This window comes from Arachis ipaensis, chromosome B2, assembly GCF_059453495.1.
Source record: "Arachis ipaensis isolate K30076 ecotype BB chromosome B2, ASM5945349v1, whole genome shotgun sequence".
Taxonomy (NCBI): Eukaryota; Viridiplantae; Streptophyta; class Magnoliopsida; order Fabales; family Fabaceae; genus Arachis; species Arachis ipaensis.
In genome coordinates this window covers 13,480,378-13,491,766 of record NC_142437.1, presented here as the reverse complement: position 1 = coordinate 13,491,766, position 11,389 = coordinate 13,480,378, and the positions used below count along the sequence as shown (strand labels likewise).

The window sequence follows — 11,389 nt, the reverse complement described above, 5'->3', positions numbered from 1 at the left end:
ATCTAGTGAGAAAATTTCTTACTAGATTGTCGAAGCAGGTCACGGACCTGGGTGGTAAACTATCGAACCACTTCATCATTGCTTTGGTTAACGTCTTTGGGAACGCTTTGCAACGAGTTGCATTTGACATGTCTACCAAGTACATTCGACTGTTAAAGTTACTTAAATGGTGTCTCGGGTCGGTCGTTCCATTATAGAGGTCTATGTCGGGGTATTTAAAGTTTCTGAGAACTCTAGCCCGCATGATCTCTTCGATGAATGGATATTCTCATCCAAAAAGGGGTGTCTTCCCGATCCGCATGGTTGTTCCAACCTCTAAGGTCGACTTCTAATTTCAAAAGTTTTTCTTATAGTTCTCTTTGTCATCGTACTTTCCTTCTCAGACCTCTTTCAACTTCTCTTTGATGCTCTATCTCCTGCTTGAGTTGTTCTAGTCGACCATGGTGCCTGTGCACGAGTCCATGAGTTTTGTTGAGTATCGGTTCACCGCCTCTGCTGGTGGGTGTATCTTTGAGTTGATCCTTCTGGGTTGAAGGTTTTGTGAAGTCCCCTCCCCATTGGAACCATCCACTCGATCTTGTCGTGAAGGTATGACTATTGCACAATCATCGTTGTGATGTTCTGGCTCAAACTCAGATGCCATGTGTCCATCTTTAGGATGATCATCCACCATGATTAGGTGTAGACTTCCAGGTCCCCGATGATGATGCCAATGTTCCGATGATTACCTGAAATTGGGTTACTTTTGGGCCTGAACGTGAGGTTCAGACTCCCTTTGATAGGGATGTCAATGGGGCGGGGCGGAGGCGGGGGATGCCTTCCTGCTCCCTATCCCCACCCCCAGAATTGATCCCATCCCCGCCCCGATCCCCGCCATGGGGGATAATCGTCCCCATCCCCATTCCCCGCGGGGCCCCATTCCCCATCATCCTATGTTGAACATTTATATGAAAATTATAGTAAAAAATTAAAAACAAAAAACAAAAAACAAACTACAAAACATTATTACAAACATATCTTATCCAAGATTATAAGTCTAGAAATACAACATAGCAAATCACAGTCCATAAGAGGGTAAGCACTGAACAGGAAGAGTGGCCAATACCGACTGACGAGGGGGTATGCTGCTATGGCTGAGACTGTGGACACAACTATGGGGGATTGGGAGTTTTGAACTTTTCTGGAAAGTTGGGGCTTGGAAACGGCGCTAAGTAGAATAGTAGGAGAGAATGGAAGACATTCAATAAGGTAGTGTTAGGGTTTTTAATAGGCAAAATTACGAAAAAGTCCCTATATTAAAAATAAATTAAGGATATTTAAATAAACTCAAGAATTCGGAAAATTATCGGGGACGGGGCAGGGATCCCCGCTCGGGTCCCCGCGCCTGTCTTGGGAGAATTTTAGTCCCCATCCCCATCCCCACGGAGAAAATTCCTCGCCTTCGGGTCCCCATTCGGGGCAGTCCCCGCAGGGATCCCGAGTTTCGGGGAATTTTGACACCCCTACCCTTTGAGGTAGCATCCGACTTTGGCTGGTATCGAGGTGTAACAGTTTGAGTTCCTTTTGAGGAGGTGGGGGGTGGTACCTGCAATGGACTCCGATGCTTAAGTTAGCAAGGGTTTAAGCAGATTTTTAGTAGATTGGGTTTGAAGTATACTTGAGGATGTCAGGGTATTTATAACCATAGATGTAGAGCCAATAACCACATTTTGAATAGTCCCACCTTTGGTGGTGGATTGGTTACTCCCTTTTAGCAGAGAGTTTATTGAGATCTCCCTTTTAGATGAATAGAAGAGATAGTAGGAGTTGATTACTTGTTTAAATAAGCATGATTAAACTTACGTCGTAATGGCTAACCTCTACGAGATCGAGTAAATATCGGTCTGAGTGACATCTGTAAATTAGACTTGATATTTTAGGTCTGACTATATTTTGGATTAGGATATGAACAACCACTATATTCATTTCACTTGTTATTGACTTCTTTATTATATATATTTAATTTCAATGCATATAAATAAATACACATTATTCAACTATTCAAGTACATCAAATGTCAATTGCAGTAGTTAATTTATTGATAAAAGTTGTTAATTTTATTCAAAAGGCGTGGGATCTCCACTGTTGCTTCTTCTCTTCTCTTCTTGTCGTAGCTGCCAAGATACCTTCGCATAGCACATCAAACCATAGCTGTAAAAATCGAACTGAATCGGTCGGTTTAATTGAAAAACCAGTAAATCGAACTATCAACCGGTTTAGTTCGTCTTTTGGACCGTTTAAGGATAAAACCGGTATGAACCGACAAAAACCAGTCGAATTCGGTAAGAGTCGGAGAAAATCGGTCCAACCGATTCGATTTGGTAACTTGCCACTCTATGGTGCTCCATAGCAGCGCACTTCCATCTATGATACAATGGGACCTAGCCAAGATTCGAACATGGGACCTCTTGTTCACCCACTCTGCCAGACTGCCACTGTGTTTTCTAATATTATATATAACAAAGACTAATTATATAGTAAAACCTTGAATTAAATAATTTTATGAATATTTAATTTAATTTAAATTTTGTATTCTCTATTTTTTGAATTAATTATATTTTTAATTATTCACTATTATTAATAGAAATATAAACTTTACTAACAGTTTATTAATTTACTTTATCTATTTCAATGTTAGTGTTGTGATTAAAGTTATCTATTTTGATACTAGTATCGAAATTTATTGATAGTATAGATTGTTATTCTTATTGTGTCAAATTAAGATACTATTGTAGTAGTATTAACTAATTTTATGTCTATCTTAGTATTAGTTGTCTTTAAAATTTGAGACTTAATTGTTCTTAAAATATTGAAGATATGTATTTTAAATTTGTTAAATTTTTTACTATTTTATATTTTTTATTTATGTAGAATCAATTTTATCGATTCAACACCAATAATTTATCGATTAAACTAATAAATTAATAAATCAATAATCGAACCAGTTTAATCACCGATTCAGTTCTTACAACTATATATCAAACAAGTCATGAATTTATCAGCGCTTTACTTTTGTGTAATGATGCCTTTTAATGTTTTATTTTGAGATTAAAAATTCTTACCATTTCTTTTCCAGTATATTTGGAGCTTTTGAACGTGCAAAATAATTGGCTTTTTTTATTTTTCTAGAATCAAATATAATCTAATTGCTATTGTAACACAAAAATGCCAAGTGTGTATATATAAAATCATCAATGATGTATTTACATATAAATATATATTATTTAACTAATTTTTAATATATATTTTATATTTTAATATATATTTTATAACAGTAATTAATTTAATAGTCAATTTTGTATACATGTCATATAATTAATTATAATGTGTCCATCTGGTTCTTAATCATCCTACAATAATCAATTTAAAATTAAAAATTATTGTTTCTACTAAAAAGTTTTCACTTCATATAGTTAAAACATTAAATAGTAAAATTGTAAGTAATCAAAATCAAATATATATACATCAAGATGATAATAAGGATACTACTACAAAAATAGGATTTAGCCATAAAAAAAATCATGACTAAACATTAAAAACCGTGAGAACAATACTTTTGTTATGAATGAAATTTTGTGGCTAAAGAGAGTGACACATTTTTAATTAGCCACAATTTTTAGTCAATTAGCCAAAAATTTTAATAACCGGACATTTGACTGGCCATGAATTTTGAACATTTGTGCATGCTTTTCTCTGTGACAATAAAATTATGTACAACGAAAATTTTGATTTTACCAACCATTACCCGTCGTTAATATGGACAGGTCAGATTTTTTGTCATATTTTTTTTTGTAGTTAATATTGGTGGGTTATTTTAACTATACTATTTCTATGGCTAATGATAAAAATTAAATTAAAAAAAATATCATAATAAAAATACTTTTTAATACAAAATTACATCACATAAGATTAAAAAAAATAGTCATATTCCTATAAGTAGTATTTATAGTATAAAAATATGAAATTAACTGATACATCATATTGAAAAACGAATATCCTAAGTTAAATGGGTTTAATGTTAAAAAGATATTCAAATAAAACAATTATAAATTAAAATAAATATCAAGATACATTATTATTAGATCTTGGACATCTTTATTGAAATACTTGCAATATCATTTAAATAAGATGGTGTTATCTCTTAATTCATGAAAAAATCTGCTCCAACTTATTTAAATAGAATAGCTTAATGTAGTTAAAAGACAATGAAATACATACTCAATATTTTGAACAATATCTGAAACAATAATTGCTAAAAGTTGAGTGGTATCACCCACTTACAGGGAAAAAAAGAAGAAGGATATAATTATGGTCCAAGTAAATTAGCCAATATATATAAGGTAGGTGAAAAAATTTATAACTAATAAAATCCTTTTTGAGTTTTCATTGTCACAAACATAAAACAACTTATTGAAAGCATGATTATTTAATCAAACTAACTTTATGGTGGCATGAAAAAAGATAGGACTGAAAGTTAGCGATTATCAACGATTGAGCGCCTGTGTCTACAGATAGAATACAACAAATTAATAGTTCATAGAGTAAGACTATAAGTCTTAGTTTAAAGGAAATCTAATGAATTTATTCTCTAACATAGTTGGTAGATAACATCATACAAGATTTTTTTTTCAATGAAAACTTATCTACAAATTTAGAAGTACTAACCACAACTAAAAACTTAAAAAACAAAAAAATATCTACAAAGATTAGGCTCTTAAAAGAGTTGAGTAAATAAAAAATTATTTGTTTAAAGAATGAATAATGCTACCCTAATAATTTAAATGGTAAAACTTCTTTCTGAAGTGGTTCAGATCTCTAATGCTAAAGGCACAAAGGCTAGAAGTAAAAAACACAAGAAAATAACAAGTAATGTAAATACTAACCCTTGTTGCTATCTTGTTATGGCTATGGCAATTAGAAAAATAATCATGTTGATTTTAGGAATTTCAACATATAAAAAAGAACTAATGTTAATTAGGATAAATATATAATTAATCACCACTACAAGATTAATATTTAATTGAGGGAGTATTTTGGTGGAAGTTTCTCAAAACCTCCACAATACCCTTTATTTATGACAATTTAAAAAACCTCCACTAATAATTAATTTATTATTAAAATTTCAAATTCTCCTTCAAAACTTAATTTCCTCTTTTCGTAGAAATGAGAACTGAGGCTGAGAAGAGAACCACGATGAAACCCTAAGTTCTGTACCACCGTTTCTGTCGCTTCCGCCGTCGCTTCCGCCGTCGCTTCCGCCGTCGCTTCCGCTGCCGTTTCCGTCGCCGGCGTTGTTACCACTGCCGTGTCCGTTGCGGTAGAAAGCTTCTGGATCGAGCCACCTCTTCCATCAACACGTTTTTAGATATGTTCTCTCTATATTATCGTTGTTGCCACTGCAGTTTCTCCCGCCGTTGCCGCCACAGTTTCTACCATTGATGCCACCATAGTTGCCACGGTACAACGTTGCTTTCTCTCACTCCAATTTCTCCTTTGAACTGCTGGTGGTACTTCTTTTTCTACTTCTTCTCTATTAATTTGCTGATATTTCTTCTTTATTAACGATAAATTTCTTCTCTGTCTCACCTCCTCAGTTCTATTGCTGCTGTCTCACTGGTATCTCCTCTTGTTATGCTCTTTTGTTCTGTATTTTTTTATTGTTAGATTTTAACCGAAAAGAAACATTGAACATAATTGTGAAAATTATTATAATCTCTTAAAATATTTTAATGATCGATTATTTGTGACTATTATGCTTTAATTCTAGACTTTGGCATCTACTTGCTATATGTTTTCTAAGTGAATTCGCATATGCACGCAGTTTATCCTGAAAGTTGGAATCCTAGGTGGTCTATTTTAAGGTCAAACTGATTCTAATTATGAAGTTCTGATATGTGATTTGTTTTTTAATCTATGGTTTAACTTTTAGATTGACTGAATTTATAATTAAAATTTTGATGAGAAATATGTATACTTTTAGACTTATTAAAGAGTTTTGAGGTGGTTCCTTAGGTTCATCCTAATTAGTATAATCTTTTTGTGCATTGTACATGGTTTCTAAAGAAGAGAATTGGCTAAAGAGGTAAGCTATATCTCTGAACTTATGTTTTCATGCAGTTCGTTCAATTATTTGGTAAATGAACTTAAATTTGATTTGATTCTTTTTGCAATAAAATACAGGATATGAGACAGCAAGCCAATGAAACTGGAGAAACTACTACACCAATTATAGTAAGGTAGCTAGAAGATATTTTTAGGTTGAATGAGACATTTGCCAAAATGAAACTATACTTATTTCCATAAATTTTCATAGACTTTACTTGCCCGTTTGCAACATCTGTTTCGGTTTAATTAAAATATTAGTTAATCCTTTATAAGAACTTGGTACCAATCATAGTAAATATAGAATAGTGGCAGTAGAATAGAGTAGAAATAGAAAAATAGAGAAGATAAAATGGGAGAAATATGAGGAGAATGTGGGATAGAAACAGAGGAGCTGAATGAAATCACAGTGATTTCTTTCTAGTATGTGTGTATATTATCAACACACACCCTCTCCACTTATCTTGCTAGCTGTTACATCATTTGGGCCTACTGCACTCTTTACTGGCTCTCTTTTCTTTTATGTTCCTATAATAAATAAAATGTTTAATTACTATATTTGCTTTTATAATTTTATCAAATTTTTAATTAAATTCTTGTATTTGAGTTGGAAAATAATCCAAATTACATGATTCCACTGATCCCCTCAATATGCTATGCCGTATAAGAAACTAAATTTATTAGCTAAATCTAATCATTCTTTGTATTTCTCCTTTAGTTTATTCTTTTAATATAGTACATGCATCTTAGACAGTCTAACTCAATTTTTCCTGCATTAGATCTCATGTTGCTACTGAGGAGCATGTGAAAGAAGCAATAAGGCTTTTCACTGTGTCTATAATGGATGCTGCTCGGTCTGGAATACACCAACAAATCAGTCTCACACCAGAAATGGAAAATGAAATAAAGGTTTGGCTTGTGTTTAATCCTTCTTCTCTCCCTTAATCTAGCTTCATATCCTGATGGGTTGTGTCTGCACAAATGAGCAGCAAGCAGAAACTCAGATAAAGAGAAGAATTGGGATTGGAAACCACATATCAGAAAGAAGGCTTATTAATGACCTCAGCAGAATGGGAATGAACAAATCCATTGTACGTAACCACTTAACTGTTAAGAGATAGTCTCATAACTTATCAAAGGTAACATTTTAGGCTTTTTATTTATTATTTGCTGAAGTCTGGTTGTGCAGGCTTTGATTAGCAGTAATTTTGGGTTGAACTTGCTGGTTGAGATGATATTGGATGTGATGAATCTTAAAAAATGCCTGACAAATGTCTTTCTGCTTACACTAGCTATGCTAACCACTACATCAGGTAATTTATAATCATACATCTCTGTTTTTTTTTAGCGATCTCACTTTGGAAAATGTCCAAGATATTATTATCATGTTGATCCAAACCAGGTTTTGAATCAATACTCAAACACCAAATAGTTCATATCTGCAGCCTAAACAATAAGCATGCCTTCTTACAGACTTAAAACTCTTCCCCTTTACAAAATAATTAGTCTTAAAATGAAATTTATCATGGCATTGCCTGTGGAACTGGATTTTATATGAATTCTAAGGCATTCCCAAGATTGGGTGTTAAAGGAATAGGAAAGGGGGGATACTTTTTAAATGATTGCAACCTACTTTTGTTACCGGTACATCTCCTTGTCTATTAGGATTCTAATTGTGAAATCATTAACCCTGCAAGTTGAATGCTGAGTCTCTTATGTTTGCTTGTTTGTTTATTGAACATAAAATATGGGGGTGTTTTCCTCTACTGTATGATATGGAATTGTTACAATCAGTTGTTGATTTGGATCAACTGGAACTTATAGGTGGATTTGTTGGCGTAAACATTGGAACTGATGTTTCTGACCTGCTGGCTGCTTCAAATGTTGTTGCTATACTAAAGGCCCATCAAATTACTCATGTTCGTCTATATGTTGGTTTATTAGTGTCTCATAGATAGGTGTCATCTTTTGCTATTGCTTTCTCCAAGGACCTGCTTTTCCAAATAGTCTTTTGTTTAACAGATGTTTTATCAAACCAGAAATCACTTGCTATTGCCTCACCAAGTGAGCAATAAAAGTACAGGAAACCATTTTCTACAGAAGATTATGCTAGAGTATCCACGTCACCAGAAGCAGGAGCGAATGAGTCTTTAGCATGTAAATTGATAAATTTTCTTCACTTTGAGTTGATTTTGATATCTAAAGGATACATTTTTCGATATTAAAATTCAATATAAATTCTGCTTAAGCTAATCTATTTCATACATTTTCTGCAGCAGAAACTAAGTAGGCAATTTATTATTTACCCTTCTAGGTGGAATTCCCCGACAGTAACGAAGGTATGTACCCTTACTGCTCAAGCTTTTCTGAATCCATGTTAATTTTTGTATGTGTCACTGCTAAATGTCATAAAAAATCTCTTTCGTTGATTGAACTCTCGTTTATTTAATTATCTCTCTTTAGCCTCTCTTGGTATAAACCTCCTCAAGAGATGCCACTATTGCTTTCTTCCAAGTGAACTTTTGCAAATATATAGTTACATGTACTTGTGCTTATAGGCTTATACACTTAACATTCAATGTGGATGCGGTACTTTTTTGGGTCTTGTTGGCACTTTTACTTCTAAATATTCACAACTACAAATTCTTTAATGATTTTCTTAATCTCATAAATTGCACGGAATATGGATGAGATTATGATGCTCCTCTTGATGAATATGGTAAAATTACATTGATCAAGAATCTCATTTTCTAATATAACCCATTTCACTGCCAACAATCATAGACCCCACAGTGCTTGCAAGCCTTGTAGCCATTACTGGTTTCCCACTCAGCATAGCTTCTATCAAAGTGTGATCCAAACCTTGTGCTCTCAAAGTGGGGTCGACAAATAAGTCAATAGCATTATAGAATGAGGCCAATTCAGATTGTTCAAGAGACCCCAGAACCACTACATTTTCCCCAAGTTCTCTGTACCTTGATGCCCACTACATTTATTTTATGTCTACTTTTTTAACACTATATTAATATAACGTAGCATGCATCATATAATTTATGGATGTCAATATGTTAATTTGGTTATTATTTAATGTCTAATTATGGGTAAAAATGGCTTTCCTGCTTTCAGGGCCTCTTTTGATAGGGCATTGTGGTAAAAATGGTTATTATTAATATACTTCATGAAGGTAGAGGAGCTTCAGAGGATGGGTAATTCTTTATTTGGAGAAGGTTTAACTCTACTTGATAAAAGGTATGTGATGAAAATTGACATTTTTTTTTGGTTTATTTTGATGCACTATGCATTGAACATGAACAGGTATTGATGTTTGGAGTATTGGCTATAGAGATTAAAAGAAAGACTCCTCATTGTAATAGAAATTCCTAAATATTCTTGTTTTAGCTTTAACAGCTAGTGTAAGTATTAGGACTTGTTAACTACATTGTTAGTTTGTCATTCTTTCTGGATGATAATGGTATAGTTAGAAGTCAAGATCTATTTACATTGTTTGCAAATACATTTATCTAGTTATGTTCATTGTCTAGGAGTTTGGACATAAGTTTGTATTTTATCATGTTATTTTTAATATTTTCTAGTTATAATTAATGTGATTGGAAGATGATGGTAGTGTACTATATTTTATTTTAAAGTATTTATTTTATTTTAATTTTCTTCTATATTGTTAATGTCTTGCTTAAATATTTTTTTTAATAATAAATAATTAGTAGTGTAATAATAATGTAGATTAATTTTTAAAAATTATATTGACAGGTTTGTGAAGGTTTGGAACTCCATAGAATAGCTGTTATTTTTAAAATAGAAAATATTTTTGTGGGGGTTTTGAACCGCCACAAACATTGACCAAGAACTGCCACAAAAATTCAAAATAAAACCCCCACTAAACACACACAAACCCCCCCCACTGAATAAATTGTGGAGGTTTTTAAAAACCCCCACAAAAGACCTCGTGGCACCTCAAATTTTGGGGGTTTTAGTAACCCCCACAAACCATTTGGTGGAGGTTATAAACCTCCACAAATAAGATAAAAAACTCCCACAAATAAACAAAAACCTTGTAGTGACACATTGGTACAAACCGCGTACATTATTATATCTATGCATTTAAATTATATTCTATACTTACAGTTTATTCTTGATACAACCAAAAAAATTATATACTATACATATAATGTTAATTAGCCACCGGGCATTCATATTATCTTATTTTAGAAATCTTATTGAAGTTCAATATGTATCCTAATTAGCAAAAACCATAACACATTACTTCTATTTTAATCTCACTTGGTCAAGAGGAGGAACATCAAATCATCAGCAAAGTAGTATATTTCTGCTGTGCGACTGAAGATAAGGAGTGTAGGTGAAACTAATAAATTAGACTCTAATTAAAGTATCAAACTATTATTTTAATCAAATAAAAGGATAAATAAGTTTTTAATATTATTTTAAAAAATAATAAATTTGTCCCTATTTTTTTCTAAAAAAAAATTTTATATTAAAAAATTGTTTAAAATTTTAAAAAATAAAATATTACTTTGTTTATAATTTAAAATATCAAAAGCTTAATTATTTATTGATTTAGTTTTGCTAGGAACTAAATTATATTTATCAAAAGAACAATTTTACTGTTCACTTTTTCTACTTCAATGTTATTTATTTATGGGTAAAGTACTAAATTGGTCCCCTGGTTTGGGCGTAATTCTGTTTTGGTCCTTAAAGTTTAAAGTGTTCTATTTGAATCCAAAAAAGTTTTATTTAGCATCAATTTAGTTCCACAGTGAGGTTAAAATTAAATAATTAATAAAATGTCCTACATAACAACAGTTCAAGAATAAAATCGATAATCTGGAGAACAAGTACAAGCTCCAGAGGCACAAAATCAACCATTGATGTATCAATACATTTATTTATCATTTTCTTTAGTTTTATAGAAAATATTTTATTTATATTATAAAAAAATAATAAATAAATGTATTGATGTATCAATGGTTGATTTTATACCTTTGGAGCTTGTACTTATTCTTCAGATTATCGATTTTGTTCTTATACTGTTGTTATGTAGGACATTTTGTTAATTATTTAATTTTGACCTCACCGTGGGACTAAATTGATGCTAAATGAAACTTTTTTGGATTTAAATAGAACACTTTAAACCTTAAAGACCAAAACAGAATTACGTCCAAATCTAGGGGACCAATTCAATACTTTACCCTTTATTTATTTTTGCCAAACT

The 11,389-nt window shown here is 32.2% G+C and overlaps 1 protein-coding gene across 12 annotated transcripts; it reads left to right on the top strand.

Moving 5' to 3' along the window:
- The first annotated feature begins 5,160 nt into the window (after nt 1-5,160).
- Nucleotides 5,161-9,694, top strand: LOC107624925 (DNA replication licensing factor MCM5-like). Of its 12 annotated transcripts, XM_021115506.2 has the most exons (11): nt 5,161-5,497; nt 5,634-5,655; nt 6,103-6,121; nt 6,220-6,275; nt 6,921-7,050; nt 7,131-7,232; nt 7,331-7,454; nt 7,966-8,060; nt 8,164-8,298; nt 8,418-8,480; nt 9,268-9,694. In XM_021115506.2, the coding sequence occupies exons 4-9, from the start codon at nt 6,223-6,225 to the stop codon at nt 8,293-8,295; spliced, it is 636 nt and encodes a 211-aa protein (XP_020971165.1). In that variant the 5' UTR covers nt 5,161-5,497; nt 5,634-5,655; nt 6,103-6,121; nt 6,220-6,222; the 3' UTR covers nt 8,296-8,298; nt 8,418-8,480; nt 9,268-9,694. The 12 variants fall into 12 exon arrangements, with proteins under 12 accessions (XP_020971165.1, XP_020971167.1, XP_088359691.1 ...); XM_021115508.2 differs by lacking the exon at nt 5,634-5,655; XM_088503565.1 differs by lacking the exon at nt 6,103-6,121.
- Nucleotides 9,695-11,389: the final 1,695 nt, after the last annotated feature.

Bases quoted from the DNA above. Each gene is read 5' to 3' on its own strand.
- LOC107624925 (XM_021115508.2), top strand. From the start codon at position 6,223: ATGAGACAGCAAGCCAATGAAACTGGAGAAACTACTACACCAATTATA. The intron at 7,051-7,130 runs GTTTGGCTTGTG...ACAAATGAGCAG, and splicing joins AAATGGAAAATGAAATAAAG to CAAGCAGAAACTCAGATAAA. The intron at 7,455-7,965 runs GTAATTTATAAT...TGGAACTTATAG, and splicing joins TATGCTAACCACTACATCAG to GTGGATTTGTTGGCGTAAAC.